Below are 26,529 nucleotides of genomic sequence, written 5' to 3'. Positions count from 1 at the left end.
CTGGTTACACTTCTTGGTTAATAAGTCTTTGTACACTTCTTGGTTAATAAGTCTTTGTTATTAATTGCCTAGTTTTCTATGTATTAACCACAACTAGTCCGCACATTCATCCCCAGTAGTCCAACTCTCTTTTTGGTATCTTCAAACAAATAAGATATGCTAGTGTTTCATCTTCTTGAGAAAATGTCTCCTGGAGCATTCTAACCTTTTCCAAATTTGCATTGGCATGTACCAAGGTCTTGCATAGCCATTTTCTTGGGACCTTATTCACTACCATCCTTTGCCTTTCTCTTCTTATTGTCATTTGTATCCTGTGTTGCTGGTGAGAAGTACAATGTTATTCTGATCCTTGACTCATTTTCCTGATATTGTTTTCCTTTCCCAAAGCTTTTAGAATCTTCACTCTTTCCCTAATGTTCTGGAATTTCACAGACATGTCTGGGTAGGTGTCTGTGGGCTAGAAATCTGTGGGCCTCTCTACTCTGCAAACTCATGTCCTCATGTTCTGAGAAATTTTCCCGAGTTATTTCTTTATAATTTGCTCAGCTTTGTTTTCTTTGTTCTCCATTTCTAGAACTACTGTTACTCAGACATTGGCCTGCCTAGACTGTTCTCTAAATTCTGTAATTTCCTTTCAGGTTTTTATTTCTATATTTAATTTTTTTTAAAGCTATTTTGTTCCCTTGATTTTTTAAAAGTGTTTTGTTCTTGTTTCATGGATGCAAAATCAGCTCATCTCTCTGAGGATATTAATAACTACTTTTTCTTCCTTAGTTTTTCTTCTACATGCATAGACTCTTTCCTCCAAGTTGCTTTTCTTCTTTGTTTTAGCCCCTGTTTAGTATTACAGCCTTTTTTCAAATGTTTCGTAATTCTTTGCTATCTGTTCCTATTTAAGAGTGGGAGACTAAAAAGCCACTTTCAGAACATAGGGAAAGTCTCTCCAGATAGGAGTGTAACAGCCTTCTCTGGGAAATACCATCAGTCCAACAGGAAAAAAGCTAAAGATAATAACATTTGGGGTTCCTTTATGAAACCATCTAGCCAGAGCACCTGCCGGAGTTGTATGGATTAGAAATAATAAATACAAAGTTGGATAAATGTAGGCTACTTTAATATTCTCTCTTCTTTCGAGAACTGACCCTGAAACTGTGGTTTTGTTGGTTATCCCAACAGAAGTCTCTTAGAAGGAATGCCTTCGTTTTTAGATTATTTTTACAAATCATTTTGAGATTTTTGAATAATCATTTGTACTCCTTTTGTTTGCTCCAGTCTTTGCCCTCCTAACCTCATTTTCCTTTCATTAGGCCAGTGTATTAGCTACAAGAAATCAGAGGGAATTAGAGTGTTCTATGGAAAATTTTGCACTGGGGGCTTTTCTCCCCTTCAGGAGCAACAGTTATCTTCAGAGTGAGTGCTTGGAGGTGATGGAGTCAGGCTTTTTCCTTTTCTTTGATTTCTTTTAACGCCAACTGTTTTCCTGACAGCACCTCTTGTTCCAGAATCAGCAATGATTGGTCTGTGTAGGACCATTTGGGCTAACAGTCCTACCATTTGATGAATGGCTAATGTGGCAGGTCTGAAAGGTCACACACTAAAAGTCATGACACCCTGATTTTCTTACTGGAATTTTTATTTCTTTCTGAAATGCTGGCTATCTAGAACTCTTTCGGGTCAGTGTTTTGATTAACAGAAGAAGCATAGCTTCAGGGAAAGAAGTCCCATATTAGCTAATCCTCTCCTCCTCATCCCCGATGAGTTTCAAGCCAAGAAAGATGAAAGAAGCCTGGACTGGAGGAAAAAAGGTGAGTAAAGCAGAAAAACGTTTCGTGTTTTTCTTACATATGTAATGTCTTTTACAAGTTAAACAAAAAGTTGTCTTGGCCTTTCCCCCACTAGCCATTTACTGGAGATAAGGAAGTTAGGATGTGACCATTCCATCCAGATATCCATTACAGCAGTGTGTTTAATATCACACAGCATTGTGGATTAATCACTAGTGAGTTGCTAACAAAGTTTTGAATTTAATAGGCCAACATTTTTGGGGGTTGTAATGGTTTTGGGAGGTAAGGGTCAAAAAGTCAGTTTGGAAGACTGTGAGTAGACTTGTTTAGAATTAAAGCTATATATATACATATATATGTATATATATGGAAGTATAGTGGAAGATAAAGCTGTGTGTGTAGTTTGGGGTCTTGTTATGGAGGACTAGGCTTAAGATATTTGTACTTTATCACGTGACAATCCTTGAACATTTTTGAACAACACCATGGCATGTTGAAAATGGAACTTTAGAAATATTAATTTGACAGATACATACAAAATAGAAAATTTCTTTCTTCAAGATATGTTGACTGCCTGTCATATGCCAAGTAAGTGCTAGACACGGGAGTTAAAAAGCTAGGTAAAACAGTCCCTGCCCTTGGAAATGAATATTCAGTAGAAGATGACATAGTAAGAGAAAAAAAATGTTTTAAATTAGGTAAGTGCAATGATAATGGTTTAGCGTATGTGCCATTGGAGCATAGAGGAAGGGAACTCAACTCACCTAGGAATTCATAGGAGGTTCTTCAGGTGGATATGATATTTTAACAGCGTCTCAAAAAGTGAAGGAATATATGCAGTAAAAAACTGGAGGAGAACATTCCAGGAAGAGGGAACAGTATAACAAAGGTATAGAGACAGAGGCAAACATGTTAAGTTCAGGCAACTATGGGCACTTCTAGTTTGCTCTTTCTAAAGCAAAGTAAAGAAAAAAATAGTATTAGAGGCTAACAAGGACTTTATATGCCTTTCTTGTATTCCAGGTAAGGGATACTGCAGGCCTGAACTTGGGAAGTTGAGAAAGGGACAGTTTGCAGAAAATGTAGAGTGATTGTATTTTGGGGATGAGGATAAAAGAGGAGCCTGGAATTGCTCTTAGGTTTCGGCCTGGGTAAGCAGATAGATAGCTGAGAATGAACAGGAGAGAATAGCAAATCTGGGGTGAATGCAGTATTGGACATTTTGACATCCAGGTCCAGCAGACATTTAGATAAATACATCTGAAGCTTGGGAGAGTTCAGAGCTGGAGACTTTTGGGGTTAGCTGCCCTAAGTGTTATTCAAACTGTGAGTGTGAATCAGACCACTTAGGTGGTTTTTCAAAGCAGAATGAAAATGGTACACAGAGGAACAAAAATGTATAAACAGCACTAGAGGATGTCTCTTACAAAGGAGACTGATCCTGCCTTCTCAAAAGCAGCACTACCAAAAGAGTGGTGTCACCAAACTGAAGGAGAAAATTTTATATTTAAAATGGACAACAGTATCAAATGCTCCAGTGGAGACCAATGAAATATATACTAAAACATTGCCAGTAGATATGACAGTTTGGTAATCTTTGTTGTTTGCAGGAAAAAGGGAAGGAGTGAGAGCATAACTAGAGAGGTACACAGGGTTGAGGAAAGGATTTTGATAAAAGTGAAAAAGACTGAGCATGTTATACGCTGAAGGAATGGAGATGATGGTAGCAGTGGTGGAAGTAGCTAACATTTATTGAAAAGGTGCTGGATTCCAGGTCCCCTTCTGAGGGCTTTACACCTGTTAACTCATTTACTCTTCACATCAACCCTATGAAATAGATACTGTTTTCCTCATTTCACTGATGAGGAGAGTTAACCACAGAGATTGTTACTGATACATGACTGACAGCAAGTAAAGAGCAGAAAGAGAATTTGAACCCTGGGATTCTGACACAATAGCCCAGTTACCTACCATTATCCTGTATTGCCTCAATAGAAAGGTGGAGGTCGAAGATTTGGAAGAGGTGATAATTAATGGATCAAGATTTCAGAAAAGATGGGGAGGGGGATAAAATCAGAAACATAGGTGGCAGTGTTGGTCTTGAATAAGAGTAAGGATTTTTTATTCTTGAAGACCAGAAACTGCGGGTACAGATGGACGTGGTAAGTTTGGGGACTGGATACGATATTGCGAAGCTTAGGAAATTAATACCTGATTGTGTCAGACTTTTCCTATCAAATACTTATGTATGTATTGATTTTATACCTTTTTATTATAAAACATAACAGGTATGGAAAATTGCTTAAAACAAATGTGTAGCTTATCATAAACTGTTATAAGATGTAACCACCACCCAGGTAAAGAAAATAACACTTTGTCAGCCAAGCCAGAAGCTTTCCATCTGCTCCATTCCAATTAAAACCCTCTTTTTCTCCCCAAATGTAACCACTATTCTAACATTTATGCTAATGATGTTTTTGCCTTTCTTATAGTTTTATCACCTGTGTGTATTTCTAGACATTGAAGATTTTCCTGCCTTTTTTTGCTTTTATCTTTAAAATATCTTAATCTACAGATTCCTCCTTCTTCTCTTTTTTCCTTGTCATTAGTTTGTTGAAGACCTGTTGTTTTGACCTGTTGAATTTCCCAGAGTCTGGATTTTGCTGATTGAATACCTTTGGTTAAGCTAACATGTTTGTTTGTCCTCTGTATTTCCCATAAATTGGTGCTTGGATCTAGAGCTGTGCTGTCCGATATGGTAGCCACTAGCCACATGTGGCCGTTGGGCGCTTGAAGGGTGGCTAGTCCAAACTGAGATATGCTATAAGTGTAAAATGCACACCTATTTTAAAGACTAATTTCAAAAATAATATGAAAACATCGTTTTTATATCGATTGTATATTTTAATGATAATACCTTGGCTATATTAAGTTAAATTTATTAAAACATAATTTCTATCCAGTTCTTTTTTCTCTTGTAATGTGGTTATTTGAAAACACATGTGTGGGACTTCCCTGGTGGTCCAGTGGTTGGGACTCCGCGCTTCCACTGCAGGAGGTGTGGGTTCAATCCCCGGCTGGGGAACGAGGATCCTGCATACCACATGGCGCAGCCAAAACAAACAAACAAAACATGTGGCTTGCATTGTGTTTCTATTGGATAGCACTAATCTAGAGGCCTAATCAGATTCTGGTTTTATTTTATTATTTTGTGCGAGACTACTTTATAAATGATAATGAGTGTGTTCTTCTGCTTGGAGGCACATAGTACCTGGTTGTCGTTCTTTTTGTGATGTTAGCAGTAATCGATACTCAACACCTAGATACCTTAATTCATTAGAGTTTGCAAATGGTGAGTTCTAATGAAAGCACTCCTTACTAATTTATTATTGCCTTGTCTATTAGCCGATTATTCAGTAGTGCAAATCATATAGGAAAGGTAGGATTAATGTTTGATTCTTTTTAAAAATTTTTTATTTATTTGGTTTCACTGGGTCTTAGTTGCGGCAGGCGGGCTCCTTAGTTGCGGCAGGTGGGCTCCTTAGTTGTGGCATGTGATCTAGTTGTGGCATGCATGTGGGATCTAAGTTCCCTGACCAGGGATTGAACCCGGGCCCCCTGCATTGGGAGCACGGATTCTTATCCACTGCGCCACCAGGGAAGTCCCAAGTTTGATTCTTTACCTTTATTAACCAGTTTTAAAAATGAATGATGGGGGCTTCCCTGATGGTGCGGGGGTTAAGAATCTGCCTGCCAATGCAGGGGACACAGGTTCGATCTCTGGTCCAGGAAGATCCCACATGCCATGGAGCAACTAAGCCCGGGTACCACAACTGCTGAGCTTGCACTCTAGAGCCTGTGAGCCACAACTACTGAAGCCCACACGCCTAGAGCCCGTGCTCTGCAACAAGAAAAGCCACGACAATGAGAAGCCTGCGCACCGCAGTGAAGAGTAGCCCCCACTCACTGCAACTAGAGAAAGCCCGTGCACAGCGAGGAAGACCCAACACAGCCAAAAATGAAAACAAATAAATTAATTTAAAAAAATGAATGATGTCCCCATCCACAGGTGAAGAATTTGTTTTCTTGGTATCATTATGAATTCATAGATTTAAGCCTATTTAATATATTTCAATGCACTGCCATTATTATGCTTATTCCTGCTAAAATGGTCCAGTCTCTGGCCTGTGGGAACCTTTTCAAGTTGGTTCCTGAGTCCTCTGGACAAAACCCTATTATATTAGTCTTTGTTAGCTTTTGATCTCTGTTGTGTCTGTAGCACTGTCTCCTCTTTTGTTCCTGATATTGGCAATTCATGTCTTTTCTCTCTTGCTCTCTTTTTTTTCCCCTTGCTCAGTCAGTCTGTTTTTATTCATCTTTTCAAAAAACTAGTTTTAGGTTTCATGGATTTTTCCTACTTTTTCCATTTTCTCTTTCATTTTTCTGATTTCTGCTCTTAAGTTTATTTCCTTCCTTCTTCTTTTGTGTTTAGTTTCTTAAACTGAAAGTTTAGATTATTGGTTTGAGACTTCTTTTCTTTTCTAATGTTATCACTTAATGTTAAAAATTTATAAGCACTTCTTTAGCTGCATCCCACACATTTTTGAAATATTGTATTTTCCTTTTCATTCATTTCAAAATATTTTCTATTTTACCTTGAAATTTCCTCTTGACTCTTGGATTATTTAACTGTGTATTGTTTAGTTTGCAAATATTTGGAATTTCCCAGATTTTGTGTTAATGACTTCTCATTTAATTCTGGTGCAGTCAACATAGTCAGTATGATTTTAATTCTTTTAAATTTATTCTGGTTTGTTTAAAATTTGATCTGCCTTCATTAGTGTTTTATGTCGACCTGAAAAAAAAATGTGTATTCTATCGTCGTTGGATGGAGGGTTCTATAAATTTTAGTTAGATAACATTGGTTGCTCATGTTGTTTAGATCTTCTGTATCCTTGTTGATTTTCTGTCTACTTGTATTAATTACTAAGAGAGGAGTGTTGAACTCCACAACCATAACTGTAGATTTGTCTATTTCTCCTTTCAGTTCTGTCAGTTTTTGCTTCTTATAGCTTGACCCTCTATTGTTAGTTGTATACACATTTAAAATTGTTATGTTGTCTTGGTGAATTGAACTGCTTATCATTATGTAATATCCCTCTTTATCCCTTGTAATTATCTTTGTTCAGAGTCTTCTTTGTCTGTTATTAATATGGCTACTTCAGTTTTTTTTTTAATTAGTGTTTTTATGGTATGTCTTTTCCCATCATTTTACTTACTTTTGCCCTGGCCTGTCATCTTTCCATATATAGAACTTCCTTCTCCAACAAGAAAGATAGCTCCTTTGTCCTGAATATATGTATTTATTTTCTAAATTCTTAATTACATAAAAGGTAGTTAGATAAGTTAGCCCATACTACCAAAAAAACCTCAAACCTACTAAGTAGAGTTCAAATTCTGTTTATAGTGCTTTTTGTCTTTAGTCTGAGGGCATATAGTCTAAATACTGTGTTCAAAATTTACTTCGGTTAATCTTCTCCTCTACGCCCATCTACTCTGGTTGTGTTATTCTTTGAAATATAGTTAGGTTCTTTTGTTTTTTTGTTTGTGTTCAGTTTTAATGTCCCTCTTATTCTTGTTGTTTAAGTGTTTTAGTATGTAAAACATTAACATATTTACAAAAGTCATGACTGTGCAAAATAGATCCAGAGACGTATCACTGCTCCTATCCCTTTCACTATGGAAGGTAAACAACCTCATTAGTTTCTCTTTATCTGTCTGCTGTTTCTTTTGCTAAAATAAAGTTACATGTATATTTTCTTATTTTCCCCCTTTATTCTCACACAGAAGGGAGTTGTTATAGATATTCCTTTGCACATTGCTTTTTTAAAAAAACAATAGACCTTTTTTTTTTTTTTTTTTTTTGTGATATGCAGGCCTCCCTCTGCTGTGGCCTCTCCCGTTGCGGAGCACAGGCTCCGGACGCGCAGGCTCAGCGGCCATGGCTCACGGGCCCAGCCGCTCCGCGGCATGTGGGATCCTCCCAGACCGGGGCGCGAACCCGGTTCCCCTGCATCGGCAGGCGGACGCGCAACCACTGCGCCACCAGGGAAGCCCCAACAATAGACTTTTGTGTGTGTGCAGTTTTAGGTTTAGAGAAAAATTGAGTGTAAAGTAGAGTACCCTTATATCCCCTTACCTACAACCCCCCCCATTTTCCCATTATTAACATCTCACATTACTGTGGTACATTTGTTACAATTTATGAGCAAATATAGATACATTATTATTAACTAAAGCCCATAGTTTACATTAGGGCTCACTCTTTGTATTGTACTTTCTATGAGTTTTGACAGACGTATAACGACATGTATCCATCATTGCAGTATCATTAGGACTAACTTCACTGCACTAAAAGTCTCTTGTGCTCCACCTGTACATTCCCTGCTCTCTGCCCAGACAACCACTGATATTTGGAGTGATATGCTTTGAAGATGAAGGAAGGAGCCCTGAGCCAAGGAATGCAGGCAGCCTCTAGAAGCCGAAAAAGTGAAGGAAAAAAGATTTTTTTCTAGAGCTCCAGGAAGGAACACAGATCTGTTGACACCTTAATTTTGGCTCATGAGACCCATTTAGACTTCTGACCTCCAGAACCATAAAATAATAGATTTGTGTTGTCCTAAACCACCAACCTGTAGTAATTTTTTTTTTTTTTTTTTTTTTTTTTCCGGTACGCGGGCCTCTCACTGTTGTGGCCTCTCCCATTGCGGAGCACAGGCTCCGGACGCGTAGGCTCAGCGGCCATGGCTCACGGGCCCAGCCGCTCCGCGGCATGTGGGATCTTCCCGGACCGGGGCACGAACCCATGTCCCCTGCATCGGCAGGTGGACTCTCAACCACTGCGCCACCCGGGAAGCCCTGTAGTAATTTTTTATAGCAGCAATAGGAAACTAATATAGCTCCCTATGTGCACCATGCAGGGGCCGGACTAGCAGGACGTGGCGGTGGTCTCTGCTACAGTTCGGATCTCACAGCCTTTGCTCCACTGATCCTGGTCAGTTCTATGCATGTGCAACTCAGAATCTCATACAGTAATTTAAAGGGCCTCATTCTCCATTCCCTACTCTTTGTGATCTTCTCCCTCATTGTCAGGTTCCCCAAAGCCCCCTTTTCTGCTTATCTGGATAGAAAGAGAAAAAATATCACTGTCACTGCTTCCATGAGGAGGCTGATTCATTACTGAGGCTCACCTGGGTTTGGGTCTGAAGGATGTAGAGAGACCATTTTTCTTCTGAGATTCTGGCTTCCCTAGTGTAAGCTGGGGGATATAGGTGATAAAAGGCAAACCAGGGAACTCACTACTATGTGGGTCATTGTTTGAGTTTTGAATTTCCCACTGAGTTCACATGCTTTGTTTATTTTTCAGAGCCCTTAGCAATTAATTATATTGTTTTATGTGGACTTTTAGTTGTAAACAGTGGGAGAGATACAGTGGAGTATGCTTACTCAGTCTTAACCAGAACCAGGAATGTCTTTATTTCTTTGTTACTTTAAAGAAATTTCCTGGGCTTCCCTGGTGGCGCAGTGGCTGAGAATCCGCCTGCCAATTCAGAGGACACGGGTTCGATCCCTGGTCTGGGAAGATCCCACATGCCGCGGAGCACCTAAGCCTGTGAGCCACAACTACTGAGCCTGCGCTCTAGAGCCCACGAGCCACAAATACTGAAGCCCGTGTGCCTAGAGCCCGTGCTCTGCAACAAGAGAAGGCACTGCAGTGAGAAGCCTGCGCACCTCAACGAAGAGTAGCCTCTGCTCGCCACAACTAGAGAAAAGCCCGCATGCAACAACGAAGACCCAACGCACCAAAAATAAATAAATTTATTAAAAAAAAATTTCCTGCCTTTTCTTCCCTTCTGTTTGTCTTAAGGCATTATCTGTTTTTTTTAAATTGACTCTTATGTTCTTTCTACTTTAGTGTACATTTCTAACATGATTTTTTTTCTTTCTGAGTTATTTCACATCCTTTGTAAGTTTTTCTAATTTTGGTTTACATTGTTCTTTCATTCTTCTATTATTCTTTTTGTCCTTTTGCTTGTTTTAAAATAGTAGGTTATAGTTTTCATGTATTTTGTAGGCACATTTCTCTGGAGAGCCTTTATTGCCTGTAGGGTAGCTTTCTCCTTTTAAAGTTTTTTCTTGTAATATATTTATGTGGGATTTTCCCTCAATCCACACAAAAGTTCCTCATTTTTTATATGAAATTACTTTCCTTGAACTTTTACAAAGAAGCCTGAATTTTATGGCTCTCGAGCTCTCTCTTTTGTTATTTCTGCGAAATCTGCTTACTTTGTTCCCCTCCCCTATTTTATCTGGATTTCTCTTTTGTCCCTGTGCTGTTCAATTTAGATTCTACCCCTAGTAGTTTTGTCTTAGTATGGGGCTTGGGCCTGAAACGGGGCTTTGGCTGATTCGTTTTGAGAATTTTCGCAAGGCTAGTAGTTCCCACAGAACACTTACCCTCACCTGAGAACTAGAGGGTGCAAACTCCTCTCAATGTCAGGTGCTCTCGTCAGTGCCCCCCCCTCACTCCCTGCCTGAGTACCTGTGCGGGTTCTTACTTCCCTTAGATGCCAGTGCCTCTCCTCTGGTTTCGTCCTCACACATGTACCACAGTCTCGTAGGTGTCAGCGGTTTGACCCCACTCACTTGGGATTTGGAGCTCTGGAGATTCCTTATTACTTAAGTTTTGTTTTAGACGCTATCCAGGAGTCTTTGAATATTTCACCCTGGTTTCTCTGTTTGTTTGTTTGTTTATTTATTTATTTTTTGGCTGCGTTGGGTCTTCGTTGCTGCACGTGGGCTTTCTCTAGTTGCTGCGAGCACAGGGGCTACTCTTCATTGCGGTGCGCGGTCTTCTCATTGAGGTGGCTTCTCTTGCTGCGGAGCACGGGCTCTAGGTGCAGGGGCTTCAGTAGCTGTGGCTCGAAGGCTCTAGAGCACAGGCTCAGTAGTTGTGGCTCACGGGCTTAGTTGCTCCGCGGCATGTGGGATCTTCCCGATCAGGGATCGAACCCGTGTCCCCTGCATTGGCAGGTGGATTCTCAACCACTGCGCCACCAGGGAAGCCCCAGTTTCTCTGTTCTTAAACGTCAATTCAGGAAGATTTTAAAAACTGTATTGTCACTTGCCATCATCCTCCGCATTAGTTTTTTCAATGTAAAGTTGTGCTCTTCTGATAAGAGTGAGGGGTTCTAAGTAAGAAATTTAAGGGGGAGAAGTGAAGGTTTAGAAGTCACTGATGGAAAGAGGAAAGGGAGCTCTCCAGGAACAGATGAGAATAAGTTGAGGGCACAGGTGAGTGTGGGCGCCTTGTATTAGTAGTGGCGCTAGCCTATGTGAATGTGGGTTTTTCCCCCTTGTAGGTGTCACCCCGAATGAAGCCTCAGAGGAGGCTGATAGTTGGATTAGGACTATAATTAGGCTTGTTGGTCCAACTGAAGGACCAGAATGTTAGGGGGATGAGGTAACTTTTGGGAGAGGAATTCCATTCCTGGGTAAGAATGGAAATGAAACCAAAGTGGGGTTACTAAATTGGGAGACAATGGAAAGGATCTAAGGACTGAATGTCTGAAATGAAACTAAAGAGCAAATACAGTGGGAGGAGTCGTGAATGTATTGGATGGAGACTTTTGTCAGAGCACAGAGTTTAAGATTTCTTAGGTAGAACAGGTTTTTTTTAAAAAAAGGTCTAGTGTCAGGTGCAGTTTAATATGTTTGATCCCTAGTAAGTTATTAAATGCTCTCAAATTTCCAGTTTCTCAACAAATGGTAAATCAGTAAGCATTACTCCAAAATCGTATTTTGTCACAGTAGCTGAAGAGCCATCAGTAAAACCACAGGTTTAAGAAACTTTGGTGCTATTAATTAAAAAGAGTCATATGTCTATGGCTATCTATGTAGAGTACAGAGCTTTTCTAATGTCTCATTATGGCAAAAAAGCAAAATTAATTTTGATATGAGATAGCATTATTTCTAAACCTTGTGTAGAGTTACTTTGCTTATAGCTTAAATTTCCTTGGGAAAGTGTTGGAAATAATTACAAATTTCTATTTTAGCATTTTAATAAGTGCAAAGTATTTTAACAAGCCTTTGCAAACAGAATGTCCTTTTAAAAAGAAATGTGACAATCCACAAGTAACATTATACTTAAAATGTTACTGAAATGAAAGTTATTTGTGGTGGGAAGTCTCAAATTACTTCACATATTTAAAGGAAACATCAGTAAGCTGTCAGTTGTGTAGTTTACCATGGTTTAATAAAGAAATTTCTTTAATAAGATTGTTTTAAATGGAGTTTGTAGTAAAGAAAGGAGTAATTGCCTATCACACTGTAAAAAATCAGTTTCACCTCTTTGGAATTTTTTTTTACACTTAATTTCCGCGTTGTTTGAACTTAAACATATATCCACAGAAACAAAAAAGCAAAAGATCATCAAAAAGCTCTTTGTTTCTGAGACATGCTCAAGATTTTATAGCTGGAATTGGATGAAACTTTGTCTCACTATTAACACAAATGTTAATCTAAACAGATATTAGATAGAAAATTTTTATGTTTTAATATATTTTAATGAGAATATTGGAATTAATGTGAAAGTTTTGAATTTTAAATATTGATGGGACAAATGATGGATGTCTTTGTTCTCTTCTGCAGCTGACTTGTTGAGAAGATTGTCATGTTGTTCAAGATTAATAAAAGACAAAATGCCCAAGAGTCTTTTCCAGAAATTGTCAGGTCACACTTTTGCAACTATCATTAGATGTGTGGGTTGGGTATTTTAGTTGTGTAGAATGGTTATTGTGTGATTATTTCCATTTTTTCAGTGTTTTACATTTCAGTGTTAAGAGATGCTGAAGTCTTTTTGGAACTTAAAAAATAGCGGTGAAACATATTTTGCTGTATTCAGGAAAAGTGTTTTGTTCATATCAAAGAATACTGATCTCATTTCTTCTGCTACCATATAAAAATGTATCAATTTTTCTTAAGAAATATTTTGACAATTTTAAACTAGAATTCGCTTCAGAATATTTCACAATATTACCTTTACTTTCTGATGTGCTTCTTTCGAAGATGAAAGACAGAATGTATTGACCCCAGAATCCCATGTAACTATTTGAGCTTGTGTCATAATTTAGTAAAGAAAAAAAGTTTTCTAGATTTGGGAGGTGGGGGGCAATTTGTGGCCATATAAGCTTGGAAAACCCTGCCTTGTGTATCCACTTCAGTAAAATTGTAATGACTCTGTGTTTGTTTTTGTTTTTGTTTTATATTGGAGTATGGCCGATTAACAATGTTGTGATAGTTTCAGGTGCACAGCAAAGTGACTCAGCCATACGTATACATGTATCTATTCTCCCCCAGTGTTACTGTGTTCTTGACACAGAAGTTCTGTCATAAAGAAACCTGTTTAACTTTGTTAAACCCAGCATTTCCCAAAGTTATTTAATCTCAAACCCTTGTACATGATTGTTTATAGCTGCATTATTAATGGTTAAAATGAGGAAGGAACCCAAATGCCGATCAATTGGTGAATGGTTAAACAAAATGTATCCATTTATATACCCCTTCAATGGAATATTATTTGGCCATAAAAAAGGAATGTAGTACTAGTACCTACTACAACATGGGTGAATCTTGAGAACACGATGGTAAGTGAAAGAAGCCAGAAATAAAAGAACACATATTGTGTGATTCAATTTATATGAAACGTCCATAATAGGCAAATCCATAGAAACAGAAAGTAGATTTGTGGTTGCCATGTGCTGGGGGTGGGGGAAATAGAGAATGATTGCTAATGGATACTGGTTTCTCTTTTCTTGGAACAGAGAAGAGTTTATTGCGGGGCCATGCAAGGAGACGGGTGGCTTGTGCCACCAAAACCCTGAACTCCCAGGTTTCTTTTTGAGACGATAAAAATGTTCTGCAATTAAATAGTGGTGATGGTTGCTCAACTCTGTGAATATTCTAAAAACCACTGAATTATATACTTTAAAAGGGTGCATTTTATCATATGTGAATTATATGTTAATAAAGCTGTTATTTTAAAAAAATCTATTAAAAGAAGATATAATAGCAACAACTAAGGGGAAATAAGGGCTTAAAACAGGGCAGTAGTAACAGAGAGGTACCAGAGAATGTAGGGAGTGAACTGAAGAGCTTCAAGGACTGATTTTTACCACCAGGGATGCAAAGTCGACAGGGCCGATGGGTCCGGTGGTGCCTAGGTTTGCGCTAGTGGTGGCTAGCTTCTCCGAGAATGACGGAAATCTATACACACAGTAAATAAAAACACTTTAACAAAAACTATTGTTTCTTTAGTCATCTGTAGATAACAGGGATGGCTAAAGCAGTGCACAAAATTGTGGCCTTGCCTTTATATTTTTCATAACTCAAAACATTTTTCATGATGCCAGTAGAATCTGGCTGTCACTACTCATCAGGGTGAGGTGCCCTGTGGGGGAAGATAAGAGGACATGACCCCTGCCTTCAGAGAACGTAGTCTTATTGACCTAGTTTGATCCACTCAAAGGCTGTGCTCACCTTTCATGAGGAAAGACACCCAGGTGACTTGCCAAGTGTTACATAGAGGGCAGCAGAGCACATGGATTATAAATTTGGGAAGATAAACACAGATTTTTGGATTGTCTAATTTTTGCCATCATGTGGAAAAGGCAGACTTCTTGGAGTTGGGTCCTCATTTTAGTCAGCTCTTTGACCTTCTACCTCCTTGGGTGGCAAGGTCATGGTATGCCCTTTGGGACTGAGGATGGTGCAGCCAGTGTTAATGCTGTTCTCCCCTTTCCTTTACTCTCCCTGACCAGGTTTGTGGTCAGCAAGAAGGTAAGGAACTCCTTAAGACTTCACAGCAGAGTGAAGGCTCACAGGAGGAGTTTCAAATGAGGCAGAAATGATATATTAGTCAGAGACCTCTTTCTTTCCCCCAAACCCAAGTTTCCTGTGTAAAGCCAAGCCTTCAATGGAGGAAGCCAGTGTGTTATTGAGACTCTAACCAGGTATTTCAAAAATTGCTTCTAAAGAGGACTATATCTAACACAGAGCTGAATGTCTCTTATATTCACAGAATTCTCTGTTTTCTTAATACAGGTTTCTGAGGTAGCTTGGGGAGGAGGAAGGAGCCTTAGTCTTGGAGCCATAAGAGCTACATAGTTCCAGGCAGCCTTGAAGAGACCATATGATGTAGCGCAGCCTCTCTGGAGGCCCACTGAGCAGGGTTTTGAATACTGATGTGCCTTAGACGGACTCTGCTTCACGTCTGGAACCTGTGGTCTCACCTGTGCAGCAGGGATGACCATCCTCTGCAGGATTGTGACGAGCATCAAATGCGATAGTGCATGGAGAACACCTGGGGCATAACTATTACTGCACAAATCACTTAACTTTCTTGACATTGTTTCCTCTTAAAGAGTGAAGATGATGCCCTATGCCTTTTAGGGTAGCTGAGAGGATAAAATGGGATAATGTATGCAATTATGTTATATATTATTGAGGTTTAATTAGAAAAGAACTTCACAAGGATCTTGGTAACCTATTGCAGAGTTTTGCACTAATACATGTATCCTTTTGTTGAACTAGAATTTTTTCTTCTTTATTATTGTCTTTTTCATCTTTCTTGACCTTCCAAGAACACAGAGAAGTGGTGGTGTTCATTTGTTTCATGCAAATCTTCACGCACTGAAAGATATAATCCATTCACCCCTAGCCTTTAGGTTTTTAAAAAAAGTCTTGATTATTACTGGAAATCTATTTTCTTATTCAGAATTCTTTGTTACATTATTCTGAACCCTTTTAACTTCTCCATTGATTATGGTGTCCAAGATAGGAATTGATCTTTGAGAATTTCTCAGACTAAAATATAGGAGAAAGATTACTTTCTGTCCTTCATTCCCCATTAAAAAATATGTATGTATATCTATATCTTTATTATAAAAGTAATGTCATCACTTTATATACATTTTGGAGAAGAGAGAAAGAAAATTGCCCACAATTCCATCAGTTCAATTAATAGTAGTTTTATGTGTACATCTGGTCATTTTAATATACATATTTTACATATCTTTGTGTGTGTATATATATAGCTTATATATCATTATATACATATCTTACATAACCACAATCATATACAAATATGAATCTTCCTTTCCCCCCCCTTCTAATGTTTTCTATATTGCTGCATGTCTTTAGTACCTGTCTAGTAGAATTATGAGGATTCAGTGCTTTAAGTGCTTAGCATGGTGTCTGGCAATTGTTAGTGTCAATAAGTGGGAGCTAGTTGTTATATGACTTTTACCATAGTTTGCATTATTTCCTGATGGACGCCCAGAAGTGGATTTACTGGGTCAGGTACTCTTTAGGCTCTTGATACATGGCACCTGCCACATTGCTTTCTGAGACCCATTTCAGTTTGCAGAGCCCTTGGTGCTACTCAGGAGTTTCACTGCTCTTCATCAGCGCCCCTCACCCCTCCCTTTATTTTTAGGTTTGGGAAGCTCATTTAGTTAGGTAAAGATGTTACCTAATTATTTAAGTTCCATTATTTAATAATTATCAATGTTGAACTTTTTGTTGTATGTTTCCTCTTTGCAGTGTCTGTTCATGACCTATTTAACAGTTGGAATCCCTTAACAGTTTCTAATTGAATTACATGGCCTCTTTAATAAAGATATTAATCTTTTGTCATATGGACCACAAATATTTTTCCTGTTTTCTTCTTATTTTAGCATTGAGTTTTGTTTTTTTTTAAAGTTCTCACACAGACACACACAATGTGATCCGTCTCCTGTTTGTGGCTGTCACAATGAATTTCCTCACCATCCGTGCCAGGTCTGATGGTAGTGCCTTGAGTCCAACAAGAGAGACTCTCCCCATGGTTACATGGGTGCCTAATAACAGCGAACACACCTGCCTTCTACGGTAAGTACACAGACTCTTCATAGACTCAGAGAACATATTTCCTTTGATTTAGGCAAATAGAGTAGAGAAAGAAGGAGGTAACACAACTATTGCTCGGGTTTTTTTGTTGTTTTTTTTTTTCCTAATGAATTTATTTATTTATTTATTTTTGGCTGCGTTGGGTCCTCGTTGCTGCATGCGGGCTTTTCTCTAGTTGCGTCGAGCAGGGGCTGCTCTTTGTTGCGGTACACGGGCCTCTCATTGTGGTGGCTTCTCTTTGTTGTGGAACACGGGCTGTAGGCGTGTGGGCTTCAGTAGTTGTGGCACGCAGGTTCAGTAGTTGTGGCTCGCGGGCTCTAGAGAGCAGGCTCAGTAGCTGTGGTGCACGGGCTTAGTTGCTCCACGACATGTGGGATCTTCCCGGACCAGGGCTCGGACCCGTGTCCCCTGCATTGGCAGGTGGATTCTTAACCACTGCGCCACCAGGAAGTCCAATTGCTTGGTTTTTATAATTTAGCTTATAATTTTAGCTCTTCGTGATTGGAATCTTCTAGACATTCTCCATCCTTTCCTCTAGGACTGGTGTTGTGAAGGTACCAGTGCAGATATTTTTGGCAAGTGTGTGGTCCACTCATCGTAAGGCCTCAGCTGAGTTCTCTGAGAACTCCCAGTCCCACCCACCCCAACCTACCTTCTTCCGATTTTTTTCTTGCAAGGAGATACTAGGTCTTGGTGAGATTTGGGGATTAAGGGTGTGGGGCTCTTCCCTTGGGTAAAATGCTGGTAAATCTACCTTCTCCTACTCATCCGTTAACTCTAAAGTCCTTGCATGCAAGAGAGGGAGCAATCCCGTCTGGTGTTCTCCGCTTTTGCCCTGGGCTTTGCGTGGGTGTCCTTAGGAGAGCAAAGCCGGTCTATACAACAGGTTAGAGAGCAGCCTCAGGCGGGACTGCAGAAGGCAGGGAGGCCCCCGACTGGATTTTAGAATGGCAGTCACAACTTGTTCTTCCTGAAGGAAGGGTGTTGCGTCTCTTCTCAGGCTGACGGCGTGGAGTTGCCGTGTGGATTTGTCACAGCTCTCCAGGACAGCCTCTGGCACAGGAAGCAGACCAGGGGGAAGCTAAGTTTTTGAAGTTTTCAGTTGCACAAGTGTAATAAGAGCACTTAAACTGAAGGGAGCTCCTCAGAGCCGATGCCAGAGTGTTTGCAAGTCCCTTTCAGCTTTGACCTTTAATTGCCCTTTATTCTTGCCTTTCAGCCCTGTACATTCATTCCCTCGCTGAAGAGTCCCATCCTTTATGATTACCAAGATGTGCATTCAAGTCTGTCACAGAGCCCAGACAGCTGATGGGAGAGGAGGCACAGGCCTGCACTGGGGTTTCTCATCTCGGTGGCAAGGACAGTGGCACACAGAGGCATTACATTGGCTTCCGAGTCTAGATCTATAAATATATTTATTATAACAAGAACTTAACAATAAACATATACTATGTACAACACCGTTACAGAGAACCCTGTTTTATATCATTCACAGAAATAGCCAGTTTTGCTCCAGTGTGATAACTGAGGAGAGAACAGGATTTCAGTGTCGTCTGGGTTGAGTCTCGCTGACCACTAGCACCTCCTTTGGAGGTAGACGCCCACCAACGCTGACATCGCCCTGCCTCAGGCAGTTAGACACTTGTGCTCCAGTCCTTGGGTTCACACTTGCACCCTGTTTGACATAAATACTTTAAATGACATACAACGTATGTAGTTTTGTGCTTATTACTTTTTAAAAGAATAAATAATATTAAAAACTGCATAACGAAGCTCGGTATCTTGTCCAAGTGGGAGCCACACTTGTAGTGCTAGAAGTTGATGCCCGACATTGGGACTTTGTGTCATCAAACACTGAAAGTTGGAGAGCGTGTCCTGTCCTTTTCTCCTCATAAGTGGTTTTTATGATGAAATGACGGCAAGTCGACTTACCAGGCATAAAAATGGTAAATGCGCATTTGGTACCAACTTCAGCTAAACAGCACAGCGGTGGCGGCTGCCTCCTTCGTGCCCTGGAAAGGAAACTGGTCACCACGTGAGGTTTGGGGGTCTGAGGACTAGAGGGAAGGCCTTTCTCTGTGAGCCACGGGGTGGCCTCCCTCCTGGCTCCCCTTGCGTGGGTTAAGATGCTACTAGAAGAGTGATTCCACTCTGCCCCTCAGGCCTTGGCTGTCACGGCTCGTCTGAGAAGGCTGTCCCCATCCTGAGAGCTCTTTGTGGCAGGTGCCTTAATATATAGCTATAAATATCAAAAATAGTCTCCTGTGCTTTGTAGACATGTATTCTCCCTCCTTCCCTTCCAACCTGGCCTGGGTCCTCAGCTTTACCTCATGGAGGGAGCTGAACTGGTATCACGGCCAGAACTGGTTTCCTTCAGGAACAGAGTTGTCTCTCTAGGACAATGCTTCCACGAGGCACGGCTTTTACGGGGCTGTCTGGGAGTTACTTTTTCTAAAAATAAAACGGGGGCATTCACCCCCCACCCAGGAGAGATCCTCTATTCTGAACATAGAAAAATTAGAGCAAATGCCCCACTCTGGCACTACCTACAAAGAGCTTTGGGAATTCCCGCGTTATCCCTCTCGTGGCTGCCTCCTTCTCTCGGTACTTAAAAATAGCCTTTTGTTTATCAAGAAAATGCCTTGGAAATCTAAATAATTCATATGGGATAAGAGAAAGCTAGCACAATCACCTTGTCCTTCTCCAGCAAAAACACGGTAGAAAACCCTGTGAAGGGACAGACGGTTCTCCCTAGCTGTCCCCACGGCTGCCGCCGCTCCAGTCACATCTGGCTCCGCAAAGAGCCTGGACTTATCTTCGACCCAGTGGGGACCAGCAGCCTCCTAGGCCTCGGGCCCCATACATAGTATTGTCCCTTGTTTTCCCTCGGCCACTGAAAGCATAGATTGGTTAAAAACAAAAGTAGGAATCAAAGTGATAAGGACACTTTGATCTTATTCCAAGAGAGCCTGACGCCTAATATTGTCATAGGATAACTGATCTATGGTTGGATGGGGATCAAGCTTGCCCTGCAGGAAGGGAAAAACGGCTTCTCTCTCCCAGTTGAAAAATATGTGAAACTATTGCACCGGGCAGAGTGAGCGCCTCCGTTCAGAGCAGGTGCCTCCGCAGGAGCCCCGAGGCCCAGCTCGCTCGCTCGGTCGCGGTTCCTGCTGCTTGGAGGCTACTCCCTCGTTTTCCCCAAAGGCGAGGATGATTTCCTACATTCAGTGTAGACGGTATTCAAAATGTGTAGCGTAGTGAGTTCCTTGATTGTGTTGGTCGGCCTCTTATTGGTGTTGCTGAAAGTTGATCTTTGTGAGTAGCATTTGCCTCACCAGACGTGTGTGTCCACAGTCTCGGCGTGGGCTTTCCGCTGATGTCAGCCGCTTTGAATGTATTTCTTTATCACGACGCAGCCGTGTCTGAACACGGGGCAGGGCATGTGGGGGAGGAGGGCCCACGTGTTGGTTGCAGGCTCATAGGCTTCCATGTTGCCCAGGGCAGGCCCCTCACTGCTAACAATGCCTCCAGTTGCATAAATCTTGCCATCGAGTACCACAGCACTGTCAGAGAAAGCGAGGAGAGACTTAGCCACCGAATTTCCAACTGGGACCTGGAGATAGATTCCCGGCACCCTGTCCTGTCGCAGGCTACCTCTCCCCTTTTGCAAAAGTCATGTGGGGTCTTGCTGCTCTTCTTTGCCCTCTGACCTCAGCGGGGATGAGAAAAACACCTTTCCTCCAGGACCAATCAATCAGGACGTCATGCTGTACTACCCTCCAAGCTGTGGGCGACATTGATGCATACTGGGTGTCCCAGGACCTGCCCATCTGACTCAGGTCGGCTGGGAGATGAGCAGCCTCTGTGTACAGGCGCTCGGCTCAGTTCACTGGGTCTCTATGGAGCATCGTTTTGGTGTTGCTGGGACAGAGCCTTCCTACCACTCAAATCCAGCTGGGAACATGACGTGCCGGAATGACAGCAGACAGGAGAACAAGGAGCTAAGCTGTAACTGAGCATCAGCCACTCGACTGGGAATTTCACCCTTGCCCAGGTGCTCAGTCAGAACCTCCTGCTGTGATTCCTTCACACGTGTGACCTGATACTGCCGCCCGCCCGTGGCTGCAAGGGCCCGGTGTGCTCTCGGCAGCGTCACGACGGTGGCCCGGGCACCTTCCCTGAGCCACACTCACGGGCTTGGTCAAGCTGTCTCGGGCAGCTCTCTGCTCCTCTGCACCTACTATCTCACTACATCCCAGCTACCCCTTCACACGGATGCCAAATCTATGCTTCCAGCCCCGAGTTCTCTCTCATTTCCGCTCATGGCCATTTCTTCTTGGCTGTCCCCTGAAATTGAACAGAAACCCTTCCAAAGTCTCCACCCATTTCTGAAAATCTGCGCCTGGTCAGAACATGTGTATCTAGACGTCCTCCCGGACACTGAAGACCCCAGCTGTCTCTCTCGCAGCTCCATGCCGTCTGGGCCCCTCACACTTCTCCCCTTGTGGCATATCGTTTCCCTGCTTCTCTTGCAAGACCCAGCTTAAATCTCCCCTCAGGCATCATCTCTCCATGCCCACACTCCGGCTGTCTTGATCACTGGACAGTATTCTCAGAGTTGCCCTGCACACGGCCACCATGTAGGATATGTGACATGAAAGTAGGGCTCGAGAACTGTAGCATCTTCATACTAATAGAAACTTAGCGCTCATCTAGTCCAAGGGCGTGTTTCATAGGTAGAACTTCCCCAGAGAGGGGAAGTTATTTGCCCAAGGTCACGTAAGATGTCAGTGGTAGACTGTAGCTTTCCTAGCTGTGCCACACAAACAGCAGGCCCTCAATAAATGCTTCATGATCTTGCCACACCGGGGATTCAGTGATCACCTCTGCACAGGTACAAGATGTCTTCAGGAAGGCTCTGTTATGGAAATGCTGCAAATGGGGTCTCTGTGGTTCCCATTTTTTCCCTAGTTCCTCTTAGTCCAGGAAAGGGTGGGGCTAGACTAGCAGGGTGTGTGTGTGTCACTGCCCAGGGTGGTGAATTTTTCTGGGCCAGAGCGCCCCGGGAACCAGGCCACACTCCGACCTCTACCTCGCTCTTCCTGGGGGGGGCTGGTCTGGGTGTGTTTCTGCCCAGCCAGCTGCGGGACTCCAGGGCAGCTGTGCCTTGTGCCTCACTGGGTCCAGCTCCAAAGAGCCATCAGGATCATGCGTGCCATCAGGGCACTCCCCCAAAAGCCACCTGTCCCACGTAGGGGATCACAGAGCTCTGGCCTGTTGCTGCCTCTCGTCTGTGACCGGGCAGTCGGTCCTGGGGGGAAGCTGACCTCATAGCACCACCCTCACCTCTCACTGAGAGAAGGTGTGGCCTTAAGGATCTGGGGCCGGTGTCTGTAGGAAGCCCTTCCTGTGCAGCTTGGAGGCGGGGTCAGCTGGAGCCACAGGGTCAGGCTTTGGGGGCACTTCACACTCTGCACGACACCCACACCCGTGGCTGGCGGAGGCTGGTGCTGCTCTGGGCCCAGGCACCGCCTTGGTCATCGGATGGTGGTCAGTCATCGTGAAGCAACCCCTCCCGCTGTCCCTTCCCCCGCCCTCCTCCTCCCCGGCCCAGCCTCCTCACCTGCAGAACTGGCGAGAGTGATTCATGTTGGGACCCGCCTTAATGTTCCCTTTGTCAGGGTCATAGATAGTGGTGGCTCTGGCATAAGCCCCACCCAGGATGAAAACGAAGCCATTGAGGGTGACGGCGGGCGCGTACTTGTTGTCTGCAAGGAGAGCGGAGCAGGCAGGCAGGTCAGGGCCCTCTGCTGGGCCCCCTCCCCTCCTCCATCCATCCCAGCAGGCCCTGCAGGGGACGGGAGCTGCAAACATCACTGGTTGGCCCGAGAACAAGGCTGGGGCCAGGAGACACCTGGCACAGACCAGCTTGCCCTTTGTCCAGGTAGTGGGAGCTTCAGCTGCACCTGAGCTGGGGCCTCCCCTCCCCTCCCACCCCCCCTGGGCTTGGGTCTGCAGAACCCTTGGGCTCAGCCCGCCCTCTGAGTTTGGGAATATTGACACCGACTAAAGCGATGAGGTGGGGCCACTGCCCTGATCCTGGGCCGAGGAGACAGCTGGTTCTCACCAATCATCGGGGACTCGATGAAGCTCCATGTGTTGGTCTGTGGAACGTAAGACTGGAGGACGCCTGCAGCTCTGCCCGCCTCGTTCACGCCCCCAAACACGTAGATCTTGCCTCCACACACTGTGGCTGCTGCCGAGTGCACTGCCTTGGGCAGAGGGGCCACCACCTCCCATTGGTTGGTGATGGTGTCATACCTGTTGAGAGAGGAAACGAAGAGCCAGAATCAGAGATGGGCCTCATGCAGGGCAGGGGCCCCAAGCAAGACAGCAGACACAGGGGAGCCCCACCACCCACTTCCTGCCCTTGGTGTAGCCCTAGATCACACCGTGGAGGGCACTTGGGATGCATCACTCAAGGCCACCCAGGATCTAGCCCAAACCGGCCCTCTCAGCCTCCCTCTTGAACCTCAGGGGGGCTCTTGTCTGTCTGTGGAAACCTCTATCAGCTTCCCAGCTTCCGGGCCTCTTCAGCCCTCTCTGTCCAGCTCAGTCCTACTCTTTCATTCAGCAGCCCGGCACTGGGCATCTCCTACATACCCAGCCCATGGGCTGGAAACTGGGGAAATAGTGGCCTGGACCAAGGAAGGAGGTGGGAACAGAAGGAGAGGTAAACTGATAAGGTTTAGCATGAATTGATGTCTCATTTCAGGGAGTCACTGAGGATGCCTCAGGGTCTCTGGCTTGGGAAACTGGACAGGGGGGACAGGGAATCGAGGTTGGGAGAGTTTTGGGGAGGAGGATGATTTTGCTTTTATTCATGGGAAGTTTAAAGTATCTGTGGGTAACAAATTGCGGATGTGCAGGGGCAGTTGGTATTTAGGTCTGGATTAAATATTCAGCTATGGGATCATGGGCACATAGATGGAAACTGAAGACGAGGTAGTTCACAGGGAGCGTGTGGGGTGAGGACGGGCTGAGGACACGGGGGAGATGCCGGCCTGTATGAGGGGAGCTGAGAGGAGTCCAGGAGGAGTGGTGATGTGACAGGAGGCAAGGCTGCAGCACGGAGGATGTGACAGGAGGTCAGGAAGTCCCCAACAGGTCACTGGTGGTCATGTCAAGGGCACCATCTGTGGAACGGGAGGTGCAGGGCTATTTGTGCATGGAGGAGAGAGCGGGAAGCCAGGCAGTGGAGCTGGCTGGTGGAGGCGTCTCTTGGATGAAACTTCGCTGGGGAGATGGCCAGAGAAGGTGGGACTTAGAAAGGACTATGGAGCTAAGAGGGGTTTTGCTGATAAATGTTTAACAGCCAGCTCTCCAGGGAAGAAAGTCCTGGTGTGTAGCATTTGCTGATTTCTGTAATGTAAGTACTCTCATCATGGCTGATTTCAAGCTACCAATGGGACATCACTGAATGTGGGGTTGGGAAGAGATGCCCAGTAGTGCCCCAAGATACAGAATCTCCCCCACGTACAGATGCAGTGGACACATACAACCTCCAGAACATAGGCAGTAGTAAAATGTAGTAAAAAAAAAATTAGACAGTGATGAGTTTTGAGTATGGATTACCTTTGTTTTTAAATAATTTAATTCTAAGTTTATATGACTTAATTTTTAATAATCTCTGTAGCTAACAACTGACTTGCAGAGTTCCTGAAGATTTAACAGTGGGCTCTAATGAACCAATATGAACCAGCTCCAGCAAAGCATGGGTTTTATTTTAATTTGGGGGGGGAGTTTTAATTGTGTTCACATGCTGATAGGAAGGAGCCCAAGTGGATAAGGAATGATGAACTATATATGAAAGAGAGGAGAGAGCTGATGATGGGAGGCTCCTGGTAGCTGGATGCAAATTGGATCCAGAGTAGACAGGGAAGTGGTGGCCATTTAGGCATGAGAGAGGAAGGCAAGGATGGCATGAGCATAAGGACATGTGCAGGAGTGATGGCAGGAAAAAGAGAGAGTTCTTGATTGATGGCTCCATTTTCTCTATGAAGCAGGAGTCAAGTATTGGAGGAGTCTGTGGGGTAAGAGCTTTGAGGAGAGAGGTGAAGATGGGAGACGCACGCTCTTGAGAGTGGGAGAAACGGCTGACAAGAGAAACACAAAAAATGCCCTGCACCATGAGGATCCAGTAGAGGTTGGAGGACTTCAATACACAGTGGGGCCAATCTACAAGACTGTGGGATTTTCTCCACCAGCAATCAGCCCCCAGAGAGCAGGCGTGGAGATGGTGAAGGGTAGGATTGAACAGGCTTGACCAGATCTCTAGGATCTGTGGTGCAGGACAAAGTGGCAAAGTCAGAGTATGGAGAAGTGATGGAACAGGAGTTCCAGGCAGGGCAGGGAAAACGAGAACAGACTCAGCTGATGGCAAGAGTAGACTTGGCATTAAGCAAATGGGCCAATGAACCGGGATCTTTGAGGTCTTTCTTAGTGGGGCAGCTGTGTTTCTCGGTTGTTCCCTGAGGGCCACCCTCACAAGCATTCACTCTGGATCTTCCATCTACGGCTCACCACGCTGTTCACTGCTCTTTCGTGGGTTCTGGACCCAAGGCGGGGCCTCCACCGTGGGCTTGCTGCGCCACCACACTTGGGATTCTCCCAGCACACCTTTCTCGGGAAGTACACGGGGCCCACTTTTCCTCGTGAGCCTCCTTGGCGCATGAGCCATTGCATGGTCACAGCTCGGTGACCCAGGAAGATGGTCTCTCCTAGCTGGTGCCCCTGGCTGTGAGACGTCCAGCTCTGTGCTTGCACAGACTCAGGATTTGAGAAGAAGCTCAGGTACCTGAAAGGGGAGCAGGGGCTGATTCAATTAAGCCCCAGACGCATGATACGTGGCTAATAGGCAATGGAATAAGTGCCTTTTTGGACAGTGTCAGAAGTTCAGATATCTGTTTTTTAAGCCGATGTGGCAGAGATCCAAAAAGCTGCAGAAGGAGCTGGGAGACACTGGAAGATTATGTGGCTGTTAGTCTTCAGGCTTTCGGTGTAATGGCACATTCTGCCAAACGTGAATTTCTTGTTATTCCAGGTGGCTGATTGCCAAGCCACAAGCCCTCCCAGTCAGCTCAATCTGTCAGCTTCCTGCTTGAGAAGGATATGCTAATGACATGCAAATGACCCCGTGGAGTGCGGCGCTCTGCTATCGTTTATCCAGTAACCACAGCTACTGCAATATATTGCTATAAAGTATTAGACCCAGTTATTTATATAATGATATAATACAGGTTTGTCTATTACACTGTTGTTTTAAACTATAATTATATAATCTTGCTCTAGTCCTGCAATACAGTAAGGTAATTATAATGCACCATACATCTCATTCATTATCAATATAAGAGCAATTTGTACCATTGGTGCTTCCTGGGGAACAAAGTGTCCTCGTGTCTGTCCCCATTCCCCCGACCTTCCTGTCACCCTGAATTCTCATCATTGCCACTGTGTGGCACAGAAATTGACTTGACCAAAGGGGGTCTAGCTATGCTGCTTGGGAAGCAGTGGGCACCCCTTCCATGTACCCTCCACCCAAGAGTCTTCAGGTCTGTGTCCTGTCCATACAAGGATGGCTGACAGATCCCAGTGGGCTAGGGAAGGCCTCAGGGCACCGTGTCCTGGACTGCTCTCCCATCTCCTGGGGTTCCCAGGGTGGCCTTGCTCATTCTCT

General features: G+C 43.6%; 1 protein-coding gene across 3 annotated transcripts in view; it reads right to left on the bottom strand.

Moving 5' to 3' along the window:
* Nucleotides 1-18,381: 18,381 nt before the first annotated feature.
* The window catches only part of KLHL29 (kelch like family member 29), a 103,861-nt gene continuing 95,713 nt past the window's right edge, over nt 18,382-26,529 (bottom strand). Inside the window, exons 10-13 of one of the 3 annotated variants that reach the window (XM_028496655.2) lie at nt 22,921-23,114; nt 22,417-22,561; nt 20,129-20,356; nt 18,382-18,465 (exon numbers count right to left, since the gene is read on the bottom strand). In XM_028496655.2, the coding sequence (XP_028352456.1) occupies nt 20,173-20,356; nt 22,417-22,561; nt 22,921-23,114 (523 nt within the window). In that variant the 3' untranslated portion in view covers nt 18,382-18,465; nt 20,129-20,172. The other 2 variants (XM_028496656.2, XM_028496657.2) reach the window with 2 other exon arrangements.

The sequence above is a fragment of the Physeter macrocephalus genome, chromosome 12 (genome assembly GCF_002837175.3).
Source record: "Physeter macrocephalus isolate SW-GA chromosome 12, ASM283717v5, whole genome shotgun sequence".
NCBI lineage: Eukaryota > Metazoa > Chordata > Mammalia > Artiodactyla > Physeteridae > Physeter > Physeter macrocephalus.
This window is presented reverse-complemented; position numbering and strand designations above follow the sequence as displayed.